This window comes from Acanthaster planci, linkage group LG01 (assembly GCF_054643075.1).
Source record: "Acanthaster planci isolate LZ-2023a linkage group LG01, COTS_SCS, whole genome shotgun sequence".
Taxonomy (NCBI): domain Eukaryota; kingdom Metazoa; phylum Echinodermata; class Asteroidea; order Valvatida; family Acanthasteridae; genus Acanthaster; species Acanthaster planci.
In genome coordinates, this window is record NC_141777.1 from 36,197,161 (window position 1) to 36,223,550 (window position 26,390).

General features: G+C 39.6%; 2 protein-coding genes across 2 annotated transcripts; one reads left to right on the forward strand and one right to left on the reverse strand.

The window, feature by feature from the left end:
- Nucleotides 1-54: 54 nt before the first annotated feature.
- On the reverse strand, nt 55-6,804 carry LOC110981528 (large ribosomal subunit protein mL66-like). The gene is made up of 5 exons (XM_022239145.2): nt 6,603-6,804; nt 4,872-4,903; nt 3,339-3,440; nt 1,651-1,774; nt 55-692 (listed from the first exon to the last, which is right to left on the reverse strand). Exons 1-5 carry the CDS (start codon nt 6,766-6,768, stop codon nt 601-603), a joined length of 516 nt encoding a protein of 171 aa, XP_022094837.1. The 5' UTR covers nt 6,769-6,804; the 3' UTR covers nt 55-600.
- Nucleotides 6,547-26,066, forward strand: LOC110981511 (ectonucleoside triphosphate diphosphohydrolase 5-like). Its single transcript, XM_022239123.2, has 11 exons — nt 6,547-6,687; nt 11,873-12,359; nt 12,726-12,805; nt 13,877-14,020; nt 14,644-14,761; nt 15,511-15,688; nt 17,222-17,325; nt 19,453-19,692; nt 21,018-21,074; nt 22,304-22,410; nt 24,437-26,066. Exons 2-11 carry the CDS (start codon nt 12,041-12,043, stop codon nt 24,539-24,541), a joined length of 1,452 nt encoding a protein of 483 aa, XP_022094815.2. The 5' UTR covers nt 6,547-6,687; nt 11,873-12,040; the 3' UTR covers nt 24,542-26,066.
- The last annotated feature ends 324 nt before the right edge of the window (nt 26,067-26,390 follow it).

Here is a 26,390-nt window from a genome sequence, read left to right on the forward strand (position 1 = left end):
ATCATGTTCATTTTAATCACACAAGCCAAACTCAGTCAAATGAGTAACATCAAGTTGCATTTGCGTCAAGCTCTTTGTTTTATTGTCTAGGTTCTCATTCACAAAACCAAACTGTGTCCGTTAAAGTAACCGTGGCTTGATATAACACATGACTATATGGGAACTACACGCAGCTACAACCACTACCATACACTTATGGGCAAAACCAAGCTGGCAGGTGGGCAAGTCAGACATGATCTTTAGAACGACGGCTACTGTGGGCTTGCTAAGTGAATTCCAACTACATTAAATACAAGCACTTGTCTCTCTCAATGAAAGTTGCTACAATAAAGACGTATAGTCCAAATCTTGAGGCTGTAGGTGTTCGAGTCTCATAAACTGTGTACGATAAGATTTTGTACAACAAAATTTTGTGTTAAACCTGTGAATAAGAAAGTGCGAGTAAGTAAGTAAAGGAGTCAGCTCGCCCCTAACCCAAACGTCCAGGTTGGGTGCTGTGTTTCTTTGTATTTTTTCCTGAAAACCCAGATTTGCTTCTGCAAATCAAATTGCTTCTGTAAATAATGTATTTACAAATGCACACAGTTGCTCTGTGTGGGGTTAAAATCGGTTAAACTTGATCTTGCGCTTGATTGTGACTCCTGGTGGTAGTCCGCCAGCATCTTTGGGAGGTTTGTGATCAGGTAATAAGCCTGTAATGAGGACAAATTGTCAAGAACCAAAATAATTCATACAGTCAAGCACTTCAATTTGTCCTGAAACTGGGAGATTTACTAAAAGTGGAATGTAATAATCTAAAAATTACTGCAGCAAGATTTTCTAGAGAATATTTACAGCTTACACTGCATTTTTCACCCTTTGGAAAAAAGCAAGTCCAAGTAACAAAGATACTATGATTGTCTTTTCCAATGTTTCTGACTAGAACAGGCTATTCCAATAAAGAACCCAATGTGCTCTCAAGTTCTCATTAAAAACACCTTCGCTTCATTTTTGAAATGTTGTAAAGTTATCAGATTTTGTTGTGGTTCCCAAAGCAAGAGGAATGCTCAGTCAATGGAGGGGGGAGGGGGCAGGGCATTTGTGAGATAATCAGGCATCACCCATTATATAAAAGGATTTGGCAAAAATGGGACATTAAACCCCCCCTCCATCCTGCCGCCAGTGCACTCAGTCCAAAACAAAGCAAGTAGAGATGGGATGCATATACAGTACACTGCTTTGGCTAACTTTTGTAAAAATTGGAGACACAACCTTTTATATTAATAGATTCAAAAAATATTTAATAAAACATGTATTGGGGAGATACAGTTTTAGCTCCTGCAGTGTTAATGACTTATCCACTATTAATGCACCTTGGTAAGTTTTTTTGGGGGGTGTGGGGGCGGGCACTCATCAGCCCACCTGACAACCATTAACCACGGAAAGGGGTCAATTCCATTTTCCAAGCCAATTTTTGCATTCCCTTTCCCTCATTGGTTTGATTCTTCCACTTTTTCTTCGCCCGTTTTCTACTTTTCAATTTTCTTTCTGGAAGGGGGGCTTGTCTAAAACTAAAAGCAGTTTTTTAACTCGTTGATTACACAACCAACGGTTTGGCATGGACTTTCTAAGAATTAAATAGAACTGAGTAGCGTTAGTCTGTACGTGTACCTGCTCTGTGGGCCCTCTTTACGCATTCCTCCAGGTGCCTCTGTTGCTTCTTACACACCCCGGTAATTCTCCTCGGCAACATTCCTCCGTCTGGCCGGATGAACTGGCTCAAGATCAGAACATCCTGCAGAGGAAACATGCAGAGAATCTCAGTAGATACCATCAGTGGATACAATGATAACATGGTCAGAGTACTAATCTCCACCCTACATTTCAAATTAACATGCTTACATGCAAAGTGTTGCTGGAGTGGGAGTTCAGAATAGCTTTACTGGCCACCTCGATTATGAATTAAGGATTAGAAAGCCATGTTTAGTTCCATGAGCACTTTCATAGTGAAACTTTCACACACTGTTCATCCCTTAGTTGAGTCACACCTCAAAGATGTAGGTGTAGGCAACTAAAGTCTTTGATATAGTGTAATTCAACCACCAGAATTAGAAGCCATTACTGGGTGGCACAACGCTCGTCGACAGGTGGTACGGGCGCGTTGCATGCCTCTTCGACCAACAGGGTGTCGTGATATGCCAAATACATAGGCGCGTCAAGCTGAAGAATGTGCGTGTGAGTGCAGTGCAACCGCAGTTGTGGTGTCTAATCGGATTTGTCTATAGACCTTTTTCCAGTGATGTCACGATCATGCTGGACCTCTGATGTGTTGTGATGGTAATGAGTGCATAGTGTTGTGATGGTAATCTACTTATTCAAGATAAACTAGTCAAGCATGCAACATTCGCATGTGCCCTTCCACGTGGTTGAAGCTGCCCGTAGGAATATATGCGATCACCGTGGCCAAGGCGGTCCACACGTGGTGGTATTGTTTACATTTAGTCACATGGGTAAAAAAGGTCCATACAGAGTACTGTCGATATCAAACACAACAAATGATACTCAGGAAATACTGTAAAACAGACACTTGCCATTTATACCAAAAAACAGTGCTGAGATTTGAACAAATGTTAAGGTGCACAATGAAATAGATATTGTTTCCTCTGTGTGAGGTTTTAGCATGAATACATTTAGTCAAAATTTGAAACTTTGGGTGCCCTTTAAACTATTAGGATTGAACAGATATGGAATTTTTTTTTGCTCTGACATGAAAATGTCACATCCATTCATACAACACGTCTTCCAAACCACAAAACTTTCTGATGACTCGTAGGACTCTGTATGCACACATATACATGTAGAATTCTGATTGAGTTGACTGTTGAGTATTGGGAAAGAGTTCCACATTCAGAGATCACTTGCCACCCTGTGCACAAAGCCTGTCAGGCGGGTCTGAAAAATACTAAGTGTTTTGTATATGCAAAGCATCAATATTTTCCCTGCTAAATTTAACTTTTTAGGACTATTGTCACTTATCTGACGGTTGTGATCTCCGCATATGGAACTCTTGCCGAATGTTGTTGGCACAGTGTTCTGGAGATCATGGTTTGCAGCTGCACTCTTGTCAACTTTTTCCTCATCCAAACATTGAAGGTTGATTATCTTGTCAATTAAAATTTAGTTCATTATTATGTCAGTTGCATAAAGTTGAGTGGAAAGCAAGAAATATCCACATTTCACAAAAAAAGAGCTACACGTATGTAGCGCATCCCCTCCTGCTTTGGCTATGAATGCTGAGAACTTTAAGTCAATACATGAATGAGGAACAAGACCTTGTGTACGACAATACTGATCCTTACCTTGTAGGTTACTCTGAGGTTTCTACTGCAGATTGGGCAGGCCCTGTGAGGGTTGTCAATATCGTAGTAGTTTTCTGGAGGATCTCTGTACACACCCTCAATCTATATAAGACACACAAACATGACAAATACAGAAAGACTTACACAGAGGAAAAATTAAATGTCTCCCTCTTAGACTTCCTTGTTGGGATTAATTCACCTGACAGGTTGAGTGGCAGTATTCATTGATGCTCACCTGGGGAGTGTCAATAGAGGAATTTCACATTAGCGCCGTCTGTGCATATTTGCATCGAAACCGAGGCTCTCTGTGTTGAACTTCATCGCGCGCACGGAGTCGACACAGTACATGGAGTATCCGGTTCGTAAATGTGACACCACTTCAGTTTTAACCATGCCCACTGCACAAGATACACGACCATCAGAGGTACGTTAGTTCGCAGTAAATTTTCGTTATTTTTTCTTTTGTCGAGTCATCCTGAAAGACTCTTCCACAAAAATTTGCAGGCTTAAAAGTCTGAATGTAACATACCTTTATGTATTTTGTGTCTTGACTCCTTACTTTCAATCGTCTGATCATATTAAGAATTGAAGCTGACACATACAGCCTCGTTTTCAAACACCGAAATGCGTAGATTGACACTAAAAGCGTCGTATTGGGATCTTCTATTGGGACTCTGCCTAGCCGTAAGCCATTTTCAATTGGTAGTGATCTGGGATTAATTGGCAGGAAAAAAAAATTTCACGTTTCACAGAAAACAGCAAAAGGGTGGGACCCTTCCACTAGTCTAATGGTGGCATGTGATAGGCTTTTTATGAGTGTGGGCACTGGACTATACATTACTTATAACTTATATATACTTGCAACTTATAAAATTGGGAATAACATTACATGGACAAATTGAATTTTTTGTTGACCAGCATGACCAGTGAAATTACAAGGAAAGGTATCATGCTCAATTCCTGCAAACTGGGAAGGTGAGAAATACAGACTTGAAGTTTTGACAGGAAAGTCTCCAGTATTCTCAAAGAGGGTAATTGAATAAAACTTGTGAGAACTGGGCCGTTACTTATTTTTAAAGATTTTTAAACATACATGTATTTTATCCCTTAGTTGGGATGACTAAATTGCAAATTCGAACATCACTGCATTCCATTAATTCTGCTCTTTTTTTCACTTACTGTATTTTATTTTTCTTTTATTTTATTTCAAATGAAATATCCTAATACTTATAGCTGCCTGTGTCCTCTTTCTGATAAAGTGTTTATTGGCATGCCAAACTTCGTCAACTACATGTAAGTCGAGCATGTCCCAAGTATGTGTGGGCTGTGGACAAATGTGGGCCAGTTGATAAAGTTAGGGTGCAACAAATATCATTGCACTCTAACTTCCAGCTATGTGTATGCCATCCCAAATCCATCAAAATGTTGTAAAGCTGTTAAACGTCTGAGGATTATGGGTAGTCAGCAGGTTAAAAGGAATGGTAATTAGATGATATTAACCAGAATTAGATGAGATTAACCAGAATTACTTACTATTGTTGAATTACCCTCTGTCGTTTCTATCACTGTGAGAAATGGCAAACAAGAACGCAACGAGAGTTATTAAGATTAATATCAAGGAATGGTTGAATATCATTTGATTTCCCCTTTCAGGTTCTGACCAAAATGGACCTAGCAGATGACAAAATTTATAGAGGTACATGTACATGTATTCAATGCCTTAGAAATCCAACTGTCGGCAGAAAATGTGCAAGCACAAAAAAATTGACGGGTTACACTGCCTTGCATGCCAGTCACTGCCAGCAGACATGTCTGTTTTTCCCTATTTATTTTGTACCCACACAGTCTGAGAAATCTGTCTAGACTGAGTGTGTTGAACATGCTGTACACAGCCTGTTGCTGTGGCAGATATTTGCTCTGTGAAAGTGTCCCAGAGTGCTGCAAAATATAATGCTGGGTAAGAAATACTGCAACATTTTGTTCAAAATGACTCTGAAGAGTTATTATTTGTGGCATTTGGCTGCACAGCACAGTGTATGTTGGCTCCTGTAATCTTGCCCGCTCAAAAGTCACAAGTCTCTGCCAAAATGATACTGTCTGCAAGTTGACATCATGGATAATAATATCCAATGTTATAAGGTGCCTCCGTCAGAACTTGGAACGTCTCCAAGTCACACGGACTATCACACAGTTAGGGACACATGGTACGCACCGACCACCATGATCTAGTGGACCTGACCTGGTGGTGTACTGTACATGTAATAATAATAATAGTAGGATTTATATAGCACCATTCCATCTAGATCATGGCGCTGCACAACACTTGATATCTAATGAAATTATACTGGAAAAAGATGACTTTTTATGTGTTTCCTGAATAAGACCAGGTCGGGATACATTAAGGTGTTTGAGGTTGTGAAGCTATTGAGGAACTGTGCAATGAATACATTTGAAGACGAGAAGAGCCATCTTGAATAAGATTCTCTTCCGGACGGGAAGCCAGTGAAGTTGGGTAAGTAACTTGGAAACTGATGTATGCCAATCTGCTGTGAATATAATGTGTGCACCCTGGTTTTGTAGCCACTGAAGCCTATCATTTATCAAGCTCTGACTTAGTGATGCCATATATATAGTAATGAGTTACCATAATCCAATCAAAGGCTTGATAACAAAAACATTTTAAAATGGAGTAAAATTTCAAAATTTTGTACAGAAAATGCATATTCATTTTCAAGAGTTAGCCGAGATATTTATGTAGCCACATACGTATGAAGCCAAACCACGATGGTTGTGTTTGTATTGCACATGCCTAGTGTGTATTAGACTTGGGTTGCAGCTAGCCGTTCATCGTTATATCAACAGTAAAAACACCATTAATTTGTGTGAATTGCAGTAGTCAAGCGGTTACGGCATAATTAATGGTTTGTGATGCATGGGGTGTGAGTTCGAATCCCGGGTCGAAATTGTGGGCAGGGAGGTTTTTTTTTTTAAAGGAAAATAAAGCCCGAATGTTATAGGAGCCTAATTTCACACGTGAAGTTTTTATGGTTGAGCATCTAGATGTCATGCCTTGTGCATGGTTGTGAACCGTGGTTTGGCTTCATACGTGTGATAGCTCAGTTAGCCAGTGATTTCTTAAAGTGCGCCCTCTGCAGGTGAATAATGTCAGTACACGTACGTATCATCACGTTGGTATACAGCGTACGGTACGGTACGTTACCGTCAGTAACCGAGTCCTGCGGTCATCGTGTTCTCCGTTCTTACCTTCCCTGTACTTTATTTTGGCAGCAGAATCTGTCGAACATTGCACAGCACAGGACACCAGCACTCCCCGTTTATGTCTAATGCTGTAGGTATTGCAGATAGGTGTAATTTTACGAATTAAAATCGGCCTCAACACACGAAGCAGGGAAATTGCGCGAATCTCCATCTTCGGAATTTTCGTGTGTCTCAATGGGGCATGTCCCCTGACTGTATTTCATAGCAGTGTACTATCAACAAAGAATGTCGAACAACGGTACCAGCCTATTCTGGTATGAAGTCAACTGACATGAGCTGAATGATATTACAAGTACTTGGGTGTGTGATCAGTGTGCGAGTGGGGGTGAATTTGAAAGTTGTGAATTATCATTGAATTTCAAGTTCTGTTTGGTCCAGTCGTGCCAGTTCAAACTTCTGCATATATACATGCTTTTTGCACCAGTCTCGGCAAAAACTACCCCATAACTGTGGAGTCCAACCGTCCACCCCGCTTGAGCGGGGCGGACGTGGAACCCCACAGTTCTGGGGGGTAGGCAAAAACATGATAAAAATTAATCATGAACACGAATTAACCTTGCTAGTTTCAAGCCTTAAACTAAGTTTTATTACATTTACACATGGGCAATTCCACACCAAAGTGGACTTGACTTCAAAAAAAATTTATAAAAGTGACTGAAACAAAACAAGTGTCAATTGAAAGCTAAAACTAAGTCTGTATTTTCAAGATTTAGACACGACATTTTAATTTTGATCCATTCTGTTGAAGAAAATTTGATTAATTAGGGCCACATTAATAATCCTGTTTTTATCCAAAAAAGTGAAAAATAGATCCACAAAAATTTTGATCATTCTGCACGTACCTAAAAAAATACATTTTATGTTCAAATGACAATGTTTTCATTTTTTTGAAAGGACAGGTCATTTAAAACTGATGAAACATTTCTCCACAGTTTGCATCATTTGTTTTGCTTCAGTGACTTCTCATAATATTTTAGACTATGAAAATGTCCTTCCGTTACTGAAAAAGTACATTTTTAATATCTCTTTAAAAGTTGCAGTGTGAATGTCATGAAAGCTAGTTATGAAAGCAAGTTTAAGTAGGCCTACAATATGGCACTGTTACTGACACAGTTGTCCTTTTTGTGATCAGTGCTTCACTTGGCTTTCACTTAAACAGTACAGGTCCATTTATTGAGCAGTTCTACCAGTGTTACATTAAATTAATATCTAACAACTTTCAAGTTGTACTATACTGTTGCGTACTTAAAACAGTACAAGTGTTGAGATACATGTATCTCTTCAAGCCTGTGTAGTGCTACACCGTGCTGTACATGAACATGTCGATAACCTACCCTGTCTTGTGAGTATAATTGTCAATTCTTTTCTTAGATTTCTCATTGTCATTGTAACACTATACGTGTAATTGGAAGACTGATAAATTATATTTAATTTTAGAATTTTTAAATGTTCCGATTTTGATTTTGGCATAAAAGTAAATGTGCAGGTATTCCTGTTTTAATGATCAATTTTAATCAGTTTTCTGTTCATAAGTATTAGTTTAAGATGACAAAATTCATGATTTAAGTTGATAGGCACATTAAAAGTTACATACTCTACACGTACATGTACATGTTAATACAGTGGTGAGTGTTGTAGTGTAGCAGATATTACAGAGGAATCTACCGAGAAGGAAGATTGTGAAATTTGAAAGTTATCTGATGTTTTCATTTTATGAACAGGATGGCTCAAACACAAGCTGAAAAGCAATGGAAGTACATATGCAGAAAGTGACAGACAGCGAAGGGTGTACATGATGGACACAGATCAAAAGAAATTGTACATTTACTTGTTGTTTGTTGCGTTCCGGGCTTTGGGTTCGAAAGCTTTGTATTCATGAATGTTGATGTAATCTTGAGTAAAAGTGGCTAGTAATTACATGTACAGTATATTTAAATTACTGAAAAATATTGAACACAGTGCTATATTAGGCTTTGATTTCACATTGCCTTGCACTTCAAAATGTTCTTTTTGTATCATTAGTATAACATCACATCCATCATCATCAAATCCATGGTTACAATGGGAGGGGGTGCTGAGAGCCCACCCCCCTGGGTTGGGAGAAATTCTGGTTCATTCCCCCTCCCACAAATTCCAGCTCGACATTGTATATGAGATATAGATAATTGAAATTGTATGTTATTTCTCAATTTACATCTCGTAACTGCATAAGCTTTCTAAAGATGCTTAAAACCTAGTCACAAGTATTTAACCCGTTATACATATCAAATGTACATACTTTGTTGTACATAACTTCCATTCTAGTCGCCTTATGGAGGTAGGAGACCTATCATTTGAATGCAAATTTAAAGTCTTCCAAGAAGCTATTATAATAAAAATAATTGGGACATCATGAAATTTCCATGAATCTAGCTGTATTGGTCCACTCTGCCAATCGAGTGTGTCGAGTGGTCCATTATAACAAGGTACTGGTAGATGCTACAAATGACCTAATCCCAAAGACCGTGCATTTCATATGTGATGCGTGCTTGGTGAGCTTTGTCATTTTGGTGCATTTTGATCTGGATACTGTCCTCTTTTCAAAACCATGGATTCCCGATTCTAGACAACCTGGATTCAAGTTGTAGACAACCTAGAATCCTACATTTAATATATCTGAAAACAAAAGGGTGCCAATATTGATTTGAAGTTTATACGCACCCAAACGACAAAGCTCACCATGTGAAGGCTATTGCAGATCACATCACATCTGTGTACACTGTAGTGTCCTACTCCTACAATGCATATGGGTCATTCTATAAATTCAGGGTCCAAAAGTGTAGTGTGACATTTTTGTGTCCTTCTACACCTGGCCTGTCTCATTTGACATGGAAATACCACTGACGTTGATTTTAAACTATTTCTCTCTGTTTGACAGGTACTTTGAATCAATTTATCTCTCTTGGAAATTAGAAAAAATGTTCTGAACTTACAAAATCATGTCAGGTGTAACAGGGACACAAAAGAAATCATATCCCTAATTTATAGAATGACCCATATGTACTGCTTGTCCATGTTCTAGACGTGCTAATTTTAAATATTTAAAATACTCAAACCATGCTCAGATTAACTTGAGTATTGTAGTTTTACATTTTTTATTCTGTTAAATATGTAAACGTAATGTAGCCCGTTGAGGCAACATGTGTCAATATGCCAAATGAAAGATACCTGTATTTTCTTTCTTGAAAAACCTGAATTTGACCTACTTGTAAGCTTGACCCATTTTCATCCTAACAACGTTCCAGGGCAGCTTATGGCATACCGTGTAAACAAGCATGATCGCAGTATGTTCTAGATCTTGGGGTTTTGTGTGATTCTATGCTGGTTTTTATCCAGACATTAATTCTATGTGGCCTTTTGAATTTTCATTAAATCTGACATTATTATAGTATTTGGAGGCATGTATCAATGGTTTTTGTAAAGAGCTTTGAAATTGTTACAAAAAGGAAACTTTCATCGGACCTTTTATTTGAAATACACTTACTGTATGGAAAGTGCAACTGAAGCATTGGGCTCTCCAAACAAGAAGTGTAAATTATTAACCCTCCTTCTGCTGGAACCGTCAAAAACAGTCAAAAATTCCTTCCGCTTGATGCCCTCAGCACACAGACACATACTGTACATGGGAAATCGGACTGGGTTTGACTGATAGGACATTATTGGATATGTTAGGCTTTAGTTTGCATTTGTTGAAACTGCTTTATACTTTACCTGCCAAGAAAGTGACGTAGCAATAATTGTACACAAGTACGTGCAGCTAGACAAAATGCATTTTAGTTACAAGAAGCAATGGAACAGTGTCGATTTCTGATTTGATAACATTGCAGAATGTACGTTCATCAGAAAATGTACACGTATGTAGTTTGCAAGATGGCATCTCTGAAGTACAAGTTTCTTACATAATGAAGTTAAATAGGGAGGAAACAGGTCAAGTCAAAATTGTCCCTTCAACAACTTCGGAGATAGTGACACCATTTTGGGAAACTTGTGTATAACAAATCATTTCTGTCCACTTTCATGAAAATATGGCAAACAAATTTCTCATGTAAAAAGTAACTATCTCTGATGTGTTACAAGAGGGTTCCCTTTCATTTCTTGACGTCAGCAATCCTGGTGGTTGAATGAATGGTGATCAAAATACATTTTGGTAACTTTGTTGGGCGTAGGCAAATGCTTTTGTTATAATCCAATGCACTTCCAATTACCCCAGAAGCTGAGGTTATGCATCTTTCCATTGCAGTCACTAATGTTGCAGTCAGTGGTGTTGCCCAAGATATGGGCCTCCAGGTTTCACAATTCAACCTGCCACTTCATTCAATTCCAAAGCTATGAATGATTGAAACAATTCCTTCAGTTTGATTTTAAATTACCGTACTTTTAGTTTGATATCTCATGATGCCGTAGTGACATCATAAAAGATATCTGAGCATCAAGATTTATGGTAGCTAGCAACATACACTTGAACTTTGACCCTTCATTAACCCAGGAAGGGAATGTGAGATGAATTCATAACCCGAGACAAAATTGTTGTCCAATAACAGATTTGTCAGATACCCGAATACAAAGTAGATACCTGTGTCAGTTTGTGAGATTTAGCTTATACAGTAGAAGTTGATCGTTAAAAAAAACTGTGGAGGCTTTTTTTTTAAAACCTGATGTCATCTGGATATAACATCAAGGGATCAGGGTTTATATTTGTGCAAAGTTTCAAATTTATGTGGTATACTTTTTTAGGGAAAAGCCGTAGAGAATTATCCTGAGAAAATGAAGTAGCAAGATGTCTGACTACAAACCCAATAGGAGACTAGGCAATGGGCAAATCATCTAATAGCTTCCATGAATGACTGAAGTGTGTTTCATCTTTGTGAGAATTTTTGAGATGCAGCATAATTTGGCTTAAAAATGGCTTCATTTAAATCCTGAAATGAAGGACTTGTCACAGTGCCACATTTTCCTTCTTAGAAAAATAAATTGCAATTTGCAACTCCACAAAGTTGTCTCATGTTAAGAAGACTCTTTGCCGCTACACCGACACAACAAAGCAAGAGCTGAGGGGTCTGTGTTGGACCAGCATCAATTGTAACACATCTGGGATGTGTACGACCAGAACTCTACTTCATGATCAGTGATGATATTTGACGGCGAAAAAATTACTCTGAAATAGACACTGGAAGTTAATGTGTGATGTAATGTTTACGTGATGTTTGCATTTGCAGGAGCTGTTCCACCTTTATGGTTCAGGATACTTCAGCACATTTGCACACTTGGCCCATGAATTGAATTGGCTCTTCTACAATGCAACAGCCACAGTGCTCCTGTGGGCTTCAGTGGAATACCTGTGACTCGTAGGTGGCTAGCCAGACTGAAATGTCAGAGCCAACGTCATGGCATTAATGCAGGTACGACCCAACTACAAACTCATCAGTGTCTTGGTGGTTGTTGCGTTGACACTGTTTCTTGTCTTCACCTCTATGTACAACGGAGGCACAACGGGAAGGGCTTCCCTACCCGGACACAAGGCACTCCTCAGCAGCACACGCGGTTGGCAGGCTGGCAGTCTTCCGATGCTTAGCAGTGACGACGTCGCCTGGAGCGAACTGTTCCAGGAATCGCTAGTAAAGAATGACTTTTACGGGGTGATGTTCGATGCAGGCAGTACTGGCTCGAGAGTACACATTTTTCACTTTCAAAATGATTTTAACGGTAAGTTGTCTCCTCATAGCAAGCAACTCTCTTTGAGTAAAGGAGCCAACACATGCTACTGCATTTTGTTTGTTTCACTTTATGAGGATGCCATCTTTGTATGTAAAACGTCGTCATCAAGTGTGCTCAACACGTTTTAAATTGAAGTTGCACAAGACTAACATAATGCCATGGGCTGCTTGTCAAAGCATGCCCTGACAAATTAAGGTACATTTTTATAGGCGGTCCTTCCAGAGAACAGCAGTGTATGTCTTGGAAACCGAAACATTGTATGCCACAAGTACCTTCAAGTTTAAGCTAGTGCTTTACACGGATGCATCTTTGTGCTGAAGTAGTTTGTGGATTTGAATGTATACATCTTCACAGGGGGTCCGCCAGTACTAATTGCAGAGGTGTTCAATAAGACAGAGCACGGCCTGGGTGAATTTGCTGACAGTCCACAAAAGGTGAGGCAGCCTAAACATTGATTTCCTCTTTCCTCGGAAGTTGTATACAAAGCATTGCTGCAGTACATGTTTGGTATTTGTGTGACTTGTGTGTAATGCACCCTTTGGTAGCAAAACTTAATCTGATATTTTAGGTTGAACATCAGTTTTTGACCCTGTGTTGCTCTGTCCTTGCGGAAATTCTCAACACTGCTTTTGACTCCGGCAATAAACATGGCGCATTAGTGAGGTTGTCTGAGCCACAATAATTAATCTCTTAGGCTGCAGTATTTGTATAGTCAAGAGATCTTGTTCAGTCAGTGTTCGCTATCTTGTCTGAAATTGCGACTACATTTTCACGAGTACAGAAAATACCGGTAGCACTGGAGTACGAGTACTACAACACTGTTCAGTTGTGAGAAACGAAATCCCACGCAGAATATCTCCTGGTTAACCCTACTGTAGTGTGGAAAGACCGAAGAAGCAAAAGGGACATTTCACTTAAACATGTACATGTACTTGTTCCTATGGGGACAAACATTCATCATTCAGCCCCCTCCCCCAATTTTTTCCCCCTCCTCCTGGGTTTATTGTACAGACAATTGCAGACACACGTTGTCGAGTCATGGGACTAGACCAGCTTTATTACGATCATAAGCTGACAACAAACAATTTGGTATCCATAGTCTGCTCTCATTGTTCAACATCGATCTCACGATTGACACACGTTTGAAATGGATGTCCACGCTGGCCAGAGACCAAAAACAATGCGGGAACAGAGAAATATCCCACAACTCAGCCTCAATTTGCCTGACAAAATAAATTGTTCCATTAATGTGGTGAAGGCCTGCCTGTGCTTGCTCACACTCTAACTGGCTCTCAATCACTAGCCCTATGGCTTTGATAAATGTGTAATCAGTTTCACCCCATAAAGTTCATTTGCCATTTTCACATACATGCAGTGCCCAGTTTTCCCATCCCTTTGCAGCCATTTGAAGTGAATGCTTATTGCGCATCTGTCATACACACATTTGTCATGATAGTTTTGGCACTAAACTTCTGTGGTCTACCTGTTTTCATTTGTGGACGCAGGCAGTGGAGAGTGTGCGGGGTCTGCTCAACGTAGCCACAGAATCAATCCCATCAGAGTTCTGGGCATCGACCCCTGTGGCTCTGAAGGCCACAGCCGGACTGAGACTTCTGCCCTTAGACAAAGCCCAGTCCCTACTGGATGCTGTGAGTACACGTAGACCAACTTATAAAGTTGTTGGTTCAGGCATGGTGGGGAAAGTGTGTTTCATCGTGTGCCCGGTAAAATGGGAAGCATTATATCAGTAGAAAAACTGCTCCCGGCAAAATGGCATAAGAAACACACTTTCTTTATTTAGTAAAAATGGACAAAATTTACTCCAAAATCAACACAGGCTGTACAGACAGCAACCTTTGAACAACTTATTGAACAACTTGAAATTTTTTTTTCCTTTTTTTGCAGAGAAAAGAATAAAACTGTTGCAAACATGCATGTATGTCCTGTTTTGCCGGGAAAAGTTTTTTGGTAGTGATCATACTTCCCGACAAAAGGGTGTAAGCGCTCAAGTCCTTCTTCCAGGCACATGACAGTTTGATAATCATGCTTTTTTCATCTTTTCCTTTTAACATTTAAGAGGAGTAGAAAGTTGTGAAAATTACAAAGGGTCCAAATGTTTGTGTCCACTGCCCTGTGGAGTTATAAAACTAGCAATGGCTACCCTCAGTAAAATGAACTACGCCAGTGTGTAAAACCCTTTCATGTAATTTCTTGTGGTTTTTTTTTTCTCATGAGCATTGAATCTGACAAGACTCTTTTTATACTTTCGCAGGTGTATCAGTTATTTGTACAGTCGCCATTTCTAGTTGACACCCAAAATAATACTGTCACTATTATCGATGGGATCCACGAAGGAGAATACATTTGGTTCACCGTCAATTTTCTGAGAGGTTGGTCCGTGTATTTTTTCCCTCTTCAAAACAGCAACGACATCTCAGGAATGGCAGCACATGTTTTCCATGCACAAGTTAGAATTTAGAAGAAAAGCTCGTTATAAATCTGCACACCAGTAGCAGACAGTCAGAATGTTGAAGCTGGGATGTCACTGCCTAAATTGGTATGGTGAGGTAGGGGGTACTGCTTCTGCTGGGTAGGATTGGTTTCCCAGATCTCTCAAAATCCACTTAGAGGCAGTTGAAGATTTTGTAGGATTGAGAAAGGTAGTGTCCAACTGCTGCATTGATAACTTTATTGGGTATGTGTATCAGAATTTAAGAATATATAATGTGTTATTCCGATCTTGGAAAATGAAGGTTTGTTTAAGGATCCTGACTGTTCCTTGCATAAACACCAAGGGAGTCGTTACAGTTAGTGAAAATTTTAAGATAGAGTAACGTATTTGCTGACTTGAAGTGCAGTTATTTCTTTAAACAATGTTTGCACAGAATATTCCAAGTTTAACTTTGTCTCTCCGTAGAGCAAGGGTTGCTCTTATCTCTGAACTGAACATCATGATAATGTATGTAGTAGGCTCTCCCAGGAGATCCAAGCTTTATTGTTCTGTTAGCATCATACAAGCTTTTGAAAATATTTTTCTGCCCTTGCTCTCAACTCTTTCTTTTGGATGGGGCTTTTTGCCTCACAAGCTTACACACTTGTCCCGTGGTCACCGTCATATGTCAGTGTTTTTGATCCTCAGGGGTTCTTGGGACACAAGATCATTCTTCTAACACCATGGGAGTGCTGGACCTGGGGGGAGGGTCAACTCAAATCACGTTTGCGCCCAGACACCAGGAGACCATTGATGAGGGAATGCCGCTGGGCTTAATCAAGCAGTTCAAGTTCAGGGAAGAGACCTTCCAGCTGTACACGCACAGGTAGGATGGAACTGCTGTTGGCTGATTTGCCCAATAATCCTCCCGTATTTTTCACCATCCATCAGCAGGTGGATGTTGAAGGATATGGGACCTAGTGTTGGCTCCCTGTCAGCTCTGTATGGTTGCCCTGTAAAAGATTGAAAGGATACCAATTGTGCCATCGGGCATTCTCCACAGTGGGTTTTTGTTTTGGGTGTTTTTTAAAGATTCAAATATGCACAGAGAATGTCAGAAAGGCTATGTTTTGCAGTGCATTGAGGGAGATGGTTGATAACTGTACTCACCAAGCTGCGCACAGGGAACTTGAATTATTCCCAATGTTTGTTTGTCAGGGAAGAAGGTTTGTAAGTATATTTCAACTAGCAGTTGTCATAAATTGTTCTTCTTTCTGTTGTATGGAATGTTGTAATTAATCGAAGATATCCCCAAGACTGGCCACATTGTTTACTGACGAATGCAAATTACCAGAAGTTGGCCGTGATCTGGATCTTGATCAGTGATCCTAACGTTGGTTCGCACCATCCATTAGGGGAGTTTTGGTGTCCGTAAACCAATGACGCATCACTGATTGTCATCCAGATCCTTGTGCAACAAACTCGGCCTTGGCTATTAAGGGGATCCTGTGGGATCCCTGTCAAATTGATTGGCCCATAAGTCTGTTTAGAATGAAGCAGTGGGCATCTGGAATGTTGTCAGTACTGAGTTACTTTGTCCACAGTGTGATGAGAAATGTCCTTGTTGCAAAGTCCTTAGTAGTGTAGATTTGAATTTTTTTTAAAATCCACTGTGGACCTACCTAGGAGTATACAAATATAGCATGGTTTGAGGTTGGACAGTTGATGTTAGTCCTCTGAGGTATTTGGAGTTGACAAACTAGTTCCAGCGAGGCGAAGCTGAGGGAACTAGTTTGTCAACTCCCAATACCGAGGGGAGCTAACATGGACTGTCCAACTGAAATAAACCATATCGTATTTGTTTTACTGTACCTCATTCATATTTTATTTTGATAACCTCTGAAAATAAAAACATCATCATGAAAGAAAAGTCCAATCCTTTTGAGACACAGTAATTTTTGAGTGTTTCCACTGCATTTTGGACAACCTTCTTAGTGGTGGAGACATCGCTCTGCTGAAGAAAAACGCTGATTGTCTTTTACGTGTGCCGCCATCTTTTCATGAGCTGCAAACTGTTATTAGGCTGGCGCCACCACGAGTGCATAGTTTACCCCAGGCGACAGTTCCCGGATTTTCTGCTACGGCGCCTGCTTTTTTAACAGTCACACGGGTAAGCCGGGTGACAGTTAAAAATGCATGCGTATTTACTCCTTGCGTGAACGATCGCGTGTGGGCTTGACAAACAGCAAAAATAATGACTGGAGCGTGACCGTGAATGCACCAATGAGAGTTCGGCGATCCATCATGAATATGTATGAGGTATAGTAGTACCTTTCGTTGTCTTATTTTCCCTGAAGTTAGATTCCCTGCCCAACTCCAACCCAGCGATCCTGTTACCATGTCATTTTTTCCCCCGTAGTTATCTTGGCCTTGGCCTGAAGGAAGCTCGACTCGAGACCTTAAGGCTTGAACAACAGATGATGGCTTCAGTACCTTCAAGTACCCAGGCCCACAGAGATTCAGGTAACTCTCAGTGTCCTCCTATTGATTTCCCTGTGATCTGTGCTGCTGTAGAGTAGCACATGAGTGAATAATTTGCTGAGAGGATGTTTTCATGCAGCTGTGTAAAAGTGGAGGTCCCAGGCTAGTTTGTGTTGGTCTCTTAGTCTTGGCCTTAATCTTGGAAATCTCCACGTGTCGGTGGGATTGTGGTCATTGACAGAGGCCGACTTGAAGATTGGCTGGTGTTGAGACTAGGGCTGTTTTCCAAAAGTCGACTTCATCTCCTTCTCAGGCTTTGTTCCCAAAACCAAAGTAATCCAATGTAATCTAAACACCAGAAGCGTTTAAATAGCATTTAAATTACATCGAATTACTGTAATTTTTGACTTTCTTGCATATTATTTGATGTTCTATGGCACTGTTAGACTGATTACTACGCTTACAACTTCAAAGTCAGCTAGTTAAAAAACAGTTGAAGCCTGAGACGGAGCCGAAGTTGAGTATTGGAAAACAGCCTAAGACTTTTTGAAAATGAACAATCAGACTTCTTCCATGTTAGCTATTATGACTTGAACTTTCATTTGCATAAATAAATTCTTGAACAAAGACACAAAAATGTCTTTGACAAAGACACAAAAATGTTTCCAAGAGTGCATAAAACAACAAATTGAGACATTTTCAAGTAGCTGTCAGGTTTGATCCGTGGAAATTGCAATTAAAGGCACATCAGTTCAAGGAGATGAAGCCCTTGTAATCATTTAAACCCTTCCACTGGCTCATTAATTATTTTCCATGCTAATATTAGCCAAGCTTTTTGCACAGTTTCATAATTGTTGAATATGCTCAACTGTTGACTGGATTTTTTTCATGAGAAAAGAGCGTAGCTCTGCTACATGGTAACATGTATCCTATAAACTGTTGTGTACTTGTAATAGGCAGCTGTGCCTTCTTGGAATGATCTGCCTTGATTGTTTATTAAAAGCTCTTGCATTATTATCTAATCAACTTATTATGCATAATTGTGGCTATTTATATAACCGAAAATGGGTCACTTGGGAGACATTCCCATTGGAACGTGCACAAAATTCATTAAACTTTACCGCCCCATGATTCAATATTCCCTAATCCGATTTTAACCAAAGTTTGCCTGTTTTCCTTTCAGACCCTAATCTATCATCTCTCAAAATGTGGACAAAAAAATTTTCCTCCTTTTGGTAGTTGGAACATTAGGGAGACATTGCCTAATGATCGATGTCTCCCTAATGTTGAAAAATTTACCACAAAATGTCTCCCAAGTGACCTATTTGTAAATATTGCTGTTGTGTCAACTCACTGTCTTACATAAACTAATAAAAACCAACAAAAATTTCCATTATGATACATGCCCTGTTTTTTGTGAAATTGATGAAGACTTGTATGCATACTTAAAAGTTACGCATAGTCAAATTATAGTGATACATGCACTGGGGAAATCACAAATGCTGTATTAAAGGGGAGGAGGCCCATATCAGAGTGACACTTACCTCATACAAACGTGAATGATCAAAAAAAGCAAACTTATCACCATTTTCACAAAGAGACAAAAGTCTTGCCACAAAAAAAAAGACACCAAAAATTTGTGTGACGTTTGTCTCTTCGTGAATGTGAAGACACAGTTTACATTTTTGCCAAAGCTTGTGCAAGGTGCAAAATTGTTACATTTTGTAGAAACAGCAAAACGAGTTTTGCCCACGGTTTTGCCCTTTATTGCTAATGCTGTACCTCTGCAAGACAACTTTGTCTCTTCGTTAAAACAGAAAATGAAGTTTAGTTGAATTTTGCCTTGCGGTGATCATCGTGATTTGGCTGAGTAGATTTGGTAAAGATTAATTACACCAGGTTGTATGCATCACATAGTCCAGTTGATTTTGAAAACAAAAACCAAAAATTTGAAAAAAATAATCATGATTTTGGGCCACTTTGTCTCTTCCTATATCTCATCTGATTTTAGCGAAATGACCAATGAAAACACTAAGAAAATTTTAGATGGATTTTAGCATTTGGATAGATAAAACGAGTTGCTTGATTTCCTGAATGGTTCAAATCAGTGATCGTGTGCTATCCGTTTCAGTGTTAATTGGTCTCATTTGTCATTTGGAAATGAAACAGACACCAACTGGGCCACCGTCTGCCTGCCGCCAAATGCTGAAGCGTCGTGGGAATTTGCTGGCGTGACTCACGTGACCAAGTCTGCCAATGGCCCAGAGGTGACAGACACTTTCACCCCTTGTGCTGACTTGACCAAAAGGTTCATGGGAGACAAGGTCTACCGGCCAAAGGAGATAGCCAATCGCACCTTTTACTCTTCCTCTTACTTCCTTGGGAAGAGCGTTGAGAGTGGTCTGATAAGTAAGTTGACCTGGGTGAGCAGTTGGGTGGGCAGGGCTGTTTCTCAGTTGGGCGTAGGTGCCTCTTGAAGATCTCTTGTAGAAATTTGAATGATGACTGTAGTTCAGTCACTGGACAATCACTCTTTACCAGTGTGCAGGCACAGTGCCATTTCACTCGAATGACCCAAGTCTCAGCCTTCCGCAAATCCCCGTCAGACCTCACATTTTTGTCAATCAGTCACATTTAGCTTTTGCCATCCCTGCCTTTTTGTGCAATTATTCACAGGCTCACTCTTTACAAGATTATTGAAAAAGACTACTGAATTCCAGCTATACAACGGTGCCCTGGGGCCCGGCTCTGTATGATTGATTGGACTAGTCCAAACATTTATCATTTGGGTGACATTGGTCAAATGGTAGTCTTTGCTTGAACTAGCATTGTCTACCAATTAAAGAGTTCAAATCAGTACATAACCCTTGATCAATGGAAATCCATTTTCAACCTTGTGAGAATCAGAAAATCAGCTTTAAAAATGAACAAAGCCAATCCTTAAAATCTTTTAAAAACTTAATCGAAGGAGAATTGAAATTGTTCAGTAAAAAATCAATAATTGAATGGGTTTTCACCATTTTTGTCAAATTGGTGTTCAATTCTTTGTACCAAGAGATTCAAGATGTAATTCTCCTCCAGTTAACCACTACCAGCCGGGGACTCCAAAATCGGAGCCGTATGGTTTATATGTGTGGCTGGGGTCTCCGAACTCGGACAAAGGAAACAGGGCCCTGTAACAAAAGACCGTACTCCGAACAAAACACCAGGCTGCTGGGCATGACCGGCATTTTTCACTCTCAAAAGTGGTGATAATCCAGCGTTATTTTGAAACCGTATACCAGGGTTTGGGGTATTTAGAGCAAGCGGATTACCACCGGGGACAAAAGCTCTCCACCACCACAGCGATGAGCCACACAGCACCGCTGCATGCTAATCTGGCCCCTATTGAGGTTAGCAGTGCACTGAGCCAGGTTCGTGAACAAAAGACAGTTGTATAACACCGCACAATCTGGGCTCTGTTTACAAGGCTGCAGGCCTGGCTGAAATATTCGGGAGTCAATGAAGGTCACCTGTCAACTTAGAGTAGTGCCTGAAGATTACTCTGTGCGGCTATAAACGACCGTTAAATGGAATGATGAATTGTTGAAGGTTTTTGAAAACGGAAAAAATGATAGTCTTGCCGGCCCAGCATCCTCAACGTTGAAAAATGCCCCGGTCCGAAGTGGTTAAAAGGACCATTTCCTTGTTCATCTTTGTAATTCAACTTTTGTTTTCTCCCAAATTTTATGCAGCAAGGGAGTTCGGAGGTATTGTTCGCGTGAAAGAATTTACACGGGTGGCAAAAGAAGGTAAATTTTTTTTTTTCCCCCAAGTCTAAATGGTGTACATTTGAGGGCATGTGGCCTTCGTGAGGGTTTAGACTCCTGATCAGTGGGTTTGGAGCTCAAATCCAGCAGGTAGGAGCTTGTGACCTTGGGCAAGTCACTGTACCCCTTCTTGCCTTTTTCCTGGTCCACCCAAATGCATAAATTGGGCACCTGTCAGAGCATAGCTCACTCATGTGCCTTCACTGACTGCCGACCGATTTTGCCTGATGCCCAGAGAAATACATGTACGTATAATTGTAAATCAGAAAGCACTTTGTTGACAACACTATATCAATACTACTTGATGCTGTTACCATGGTTGCCATGGTTTCTTTTGCTTTGTACTACTGTTTTGGTATGTGCACCATGAAATGGAATAAATTGTGAGAAATCATTTGTGGAATGGAGCTGGCTGTGAAACTTACTTAAAACCTACTCTCAGTACATCTCTCTGCTTTAGTCTCGGCTTACTGAGTAAGCCTTACTCTAGTCACAAAAGGTGGACAAGTGACCATGGAAATAAGTGATGCATACATGTACATGTACTATCTTGAATGTGCAGTGAACCCATAGCAGTGCAGCAGCAGATGTCACACAAACTTTACGCAAATGCACAAGTCACTCACGCTACTTTACTACACAAGTTTGACAACAATAGGGACGTATACAGCATAAGAGTATGACTTGCCCAACTAATTATGGGAAAACTTGCATGTACATAATCATTTGAAGTGGTATTGAATGCATTTGATAATGGCTGATTTTTACTTATTAATCTTGTTTGTTTGTTGTGAGGCTCACCATTTCTCTTCACAGAGTTAATAGGAAAACTGCACTACGTGTACAAGTACTTTGTTTTATGCTGGAAGTGTGAAGACATTTGTTTGTGAGACAATTTCATGGTGTAATCCTTGGTGTAAAGTTATGCTAAGATGTGGAAATTACATGTAGTTCCAGATGTCTTCACCTCCATTTGATGGTTTTGTGGGAGATATTTTAGCATGAAAATATAAACAGGATATTGTGCTTTGAGTCTCTCCAGAGAAGCCTGTTCTGTTCCAGGCTCCTTGGAAGGACAAGCATGCTCATGTAATTCAATGTAATTTGATGAAACTTTCGTGCACATGCTTCAGCATTGAGAGTACATTCACAGGTACCACGGAAGCCCTCAGTTATTACAGGTCTTTTCTCCCCAATTTGGCTTTCCTTAGCCTGCAGATCTTTTGATGCAAGTAATCCATTTCTGTGTATGGACCTGGTCTACATACATACGTTACTCAGGCATGGCTATGATTTCAAAGCTGAAACAGAACTAGTGGTAAGTTCCCACCTACAATTTCTACAAACAAGCAATTGTTTCTCAGTGGACTTGACCAGTCAGTTGCCAAGACAGACCTTCAGGGCAGGAACTTCGTTCTTATTTCTCATTTGGCCATTAGCTAGAGAGCAACCCTTTCTCAGAAAATGTTTTCAATGAGCACATTTTGATTTCACACTTTTAATAAGGATAAAAACATTACAGTCAGCGCGCAGCCCCTCCATTAGTGAGCAATTTTGGCGATTCCATTTGCACATGAAAACGATCTCGTGAGTACATGGGAGTTCGCGAGAAAAAAACGAGAATACAGTAGTGTCCCTTCAACCGCCAGGAAATCCGTTGCTTCATTCGTGGGTTGAAATGGCTTGGTGAGTAGACAGTTTGACGTTTTTCACTATCAGTAAAGTTATGTTTCGGCAATGATCAACAATTTCCCAACGATTTATTTGGACATACATGTACACTTGCTTAGTGTTTTTCACGAAAATCACAGGCCTCCTCTTTATTAAGTGCGCCTGACTGTTTTGCAATAACTGGATAAAATTGAGACTTAAAATTCTTCAGGAAAAGGATTAAACATCTGTTTAATACCAACGTTTTTGCTGCTAGGCCAATCAAAATTTTAAAGTTTTATGCACTACTCACTCAGCGATCCCGGCAGTGTTTACATTTTTGCGAGACGAATGGTAAGTCTGGTTCCCTATTAAACGACCAACATTCACTAGGTTTCCTTCACTGCAAAGTCTGGGTTCCCGATTTTGGTCACACGCATTTACGCGCATCTCTAATGTAATATGTCAATCAACCAATCACAGATAGTCTTTCACGAAACACATACGACAGTTTTCTCGGTTAATCTCACAAAGTCTAAACCTGCAATAACGAAATACTTTGGGTGCACTTGACTGTTCCACAACGACTTGAAAAGTAAAAACTTATTGTTTGGCTGGATATATGACATATCTATCTTTCTGCTGTCAAGAAGATTCTGCCGGCCAAGATTTGCATCCACTAAAATCAGTTTTTTTGTACCCTCATTTTTACACACGAAAGCCTACGTTTTACGGCTAATATCCTTCAAAAGAGACTGCAAATATTTGTATTTTTTACAAAGGACATGGAACTGATATCTGAACTGTTCATTTATGTAAAGATATTCCATTCTTAAAGGTAACACAAGGTGGTATACAATTTTGAAAAGTCCACATCATAGCTCATTACATATGATTTAGACAGCTGTGCATACCCAGCAAATGAAAGGCACAGCTTTTATGGGTGCTGCGCGCTGACTGATAACTGAACAGCATCTTCCCTGCATGACATCACAGCAGTGCCTTCTATTGTCTAGAAAGACAGACAATTTAGAATGTTTAAAAAAGTGCACTTTTCAATTTTTACTAATAAGGATTGAGGGCACTGACTATACATGTACAGGCATTAATTTAGGCTTCTACTGATTGGCCATCTGAAACTTTTAAGTGCAACTGCAGTGAATTTTTTTGAGGCACAATTTTTCTTCAATTTTTATATTCCTCTTCAATGTATGAAAATTCCTATCTGGTTCAGTTCAGTTCATCGAAAGTGCATTTTTAAAACACTTAAAATTACCCATACTTTCCTGGACAACTGAGGGGGCTGTTCCTGTGAAGTCATCTGGGGAAGATACAGTTCGTTACATTTGTTTTTGTGAGCCCAGAATTTAATTTACTGAAAACATTTCTGAGAAAGGGATTGATGCATACTTATTGCTATGCACATTAACAATAAATCATTCTTGAAGAGAAAAATGAGGCCAGCAAAATCTGCAAAAATAACATTGAGGCTTTCCTCCTGGGATGACATCACAGTTTTGCTAAAAAAAAAAAAAAGAAGAGGCGGTACCTTTAAATAGTGAAACAGAAGTTGAAACTAAGATTAACTGGGACACAAAAGTTCATTTTGAATGTTTGTATTGAAACAAATTGATTGCAGCTACCCTTTAATGGCCTCGTTTGAACGTTCTTTGCTTTCATTTTTACACGCTCAGATGAATGAAAGGATCCGTGGCTTTGAGATCAGCTGGGCGCTAGGGGCAACTATAGACCTGCTGCATTCACACTGGGACAAGTATCAAAAGTCAGGCAATTTGTGACGACGCACACACCAGGACTAGAAAAGCACATTTTGTGTTGGCTCACTAGATTTTCTAAATACTTCTATGCTTTCTTATGTGATACTGTAAATTTCAGTTCCACATTTTATTTAGAAATTTTAAACTAGTCAAAAATCAGGAAAAAATGCTTTAAAGTGTATTAACCACTTTCTGCGGGGGTAGATATCAATGTTGATGATGTGGGGCCGGGATATTCATCATTTTTTTCTTTTTTCAAAATTCTTTAAAAATTCCTATCTTCATTTACTGGACACTTACAAACACGTGAAGGACTGTCTGGTGTCCACTGTAGCCTGACAGACAAAATCTATTGACACCTGAGTATTTCAGCCAGGCTTGCAGCCTTGTAAAAAGAGCCCAGATTGTGCGGTGTAACTTTCTTTTGTTCACAAACCTGGCTCAGTGTGCTGCTGACCTCTTTTCAATAGGGGCCAGATTAGCATGCAGTGGTGCTGTGTGGCTCATCGCTACGGTGGTGGAGTGCTTTTGTCCCCGCTGGTAATCCACTCGCTCTAAATGCCCCAAACGTGGTATACTGTTTCATAACAAGGCTGGATTATTTCCACTTTTGAGAGTGAAACAATGTCGGTAATTCCCAGCAGCCTGGTCTTTTGTTCCGAGTACAGTCTTTTGTTACAAGGCCCTGTTCCCTGACCCCAGCCACGCATATAAAGCATACATGGCCGGATCCGGAATCCCCTGCAGGGAGTGGTTAAATAGAAGCCAGTCATAAAACCTTTCAAAGTGTGCAATAGGTCTCTTTTCCCTTACAAAAATGTTTTTCAACAGAAGGAAGAATTTTTCCACTTGAATAATTAGATAACTTCTACATTAAAGACTTTCTTAAATTACATGCGTCTGTTTATTTTCTGACATTAACTTTTCATTCCATTTGTTAGAATCTGTTCATAGTTTCCAATGTATTAGTTTAAGAATTGCAATTAATCTACTAAATTGTGAATTGAGACCAAATACAATAGTGAAAGCAGGAGCAAAGCAGATGCAACAGCATTTTCAGGTTCTGAATATTTTATTTTTCTGGTATTGAAACTTGACTGTACCATTCTCCTGAGTTCTCTCTTTACAGTAGAAAAACACTTTGAATCATCTAAGCAGCATTTTAGTATTCATCTGATGAAATCTATTTTTGTAAATATGATCAACACCATTATCTAATGGTGCTGGAAAGCAGCTTTTCTAAGCTAGGGTCAATTTCAGGGTATACGTGCGGTTACTAGATCAGGAGTTTTATATTTGGAATATTCCTATTGTCTTCCAGCATAGTGACAGTACTTATATTATTGTTAATTTTGACATGGGCAATTTTCTTGAATAGATAGGAAACTTTTGTGATGAGTGACAATTTGAGGAAGCTGTAAAATGTACAAATGGTTTGAAACAATGATCAGGACAGAAGTTACTCTTAATGTAATGCTTATAAAAGGAATGCTTTTATAAGTTTTGGGCCGTACAGGTGTTATTAACAGGACTTTTTATAAACCTACTGTTACTGGCAACTTTATTTCCTTTTCCAATCCTCCGGGTTAAAGGTTTTCTAACACTTGTTCTTTGACGCTGTAATCGCACCACAGAAATTACTTGCATGTCCCCAGAGCTCCTTTTTGAGCTTCTACTCTCTTTAAAATGAATGTTACATGATGGAAATCAAGGAGAACCCTCAACATTTTTCACCCACATCATCTCCATTTTTATTAGGATGCCAAACCGAGTGATGCCTCATAACTAAGCTAAACACAAAACTAGAACACAATTTTTTTAGAACAAAATGGCATGTAGACTTTTCTTTTCTGCTCTGCACAATGCAAAA

What these genes read in the sequence shown, in the direction of transcription:
- LOC110981528 (XM_022239145.2), bottom strand. Translation starts at nt 6,768, where the DNA reads ATGGAGATTCGCGCAATTTCCCTGCTTCGTGTGTTGAGGCCGATTTTA. An exon ending in ACCTCAGAGTAACCTACAAG is followed by an intron (nt 1,775 to 3,338) that starts GTAAGGATCAGT and finishes TTTCCTCTGCAG; the next exon opens with GATGTTCTGATCTTGAGCCA. An exon ending in AAAGAGGGCCCACAGAGCAG is followed by an intron (nt 693 to 1,650) that starts GTACACGTACAG and finishes TCCTCATTACAG; the next exon opens with GCTTATTACCTGATCACAAA.
- LOC110981511 (XM_022239123.2), top strand. Translation starts at nt 12,041, where the DNA reads ATGGCATTAATGCAGGTACGACCCAACTACAAACTCATCAGTGTCTTG. An exon ending in CCAGGCCCACAGAGATTCAG is followed by an intron (nt 17,326 to 19,452) that starts GTAACTCTCAGT and finishes GAAATGAAACAG; the next exon opens with ACACCAACTGGGCCACCGTC. An exon ending in TACACGGGTGGCAAAAGAAG is followed by an intron (nt 21,075 to 22,303) that starts GTAAATTTTTTT and finishes GGCTTTCCTTAG; the next exon opens with CCTGCAGATCTTTTGATGCA.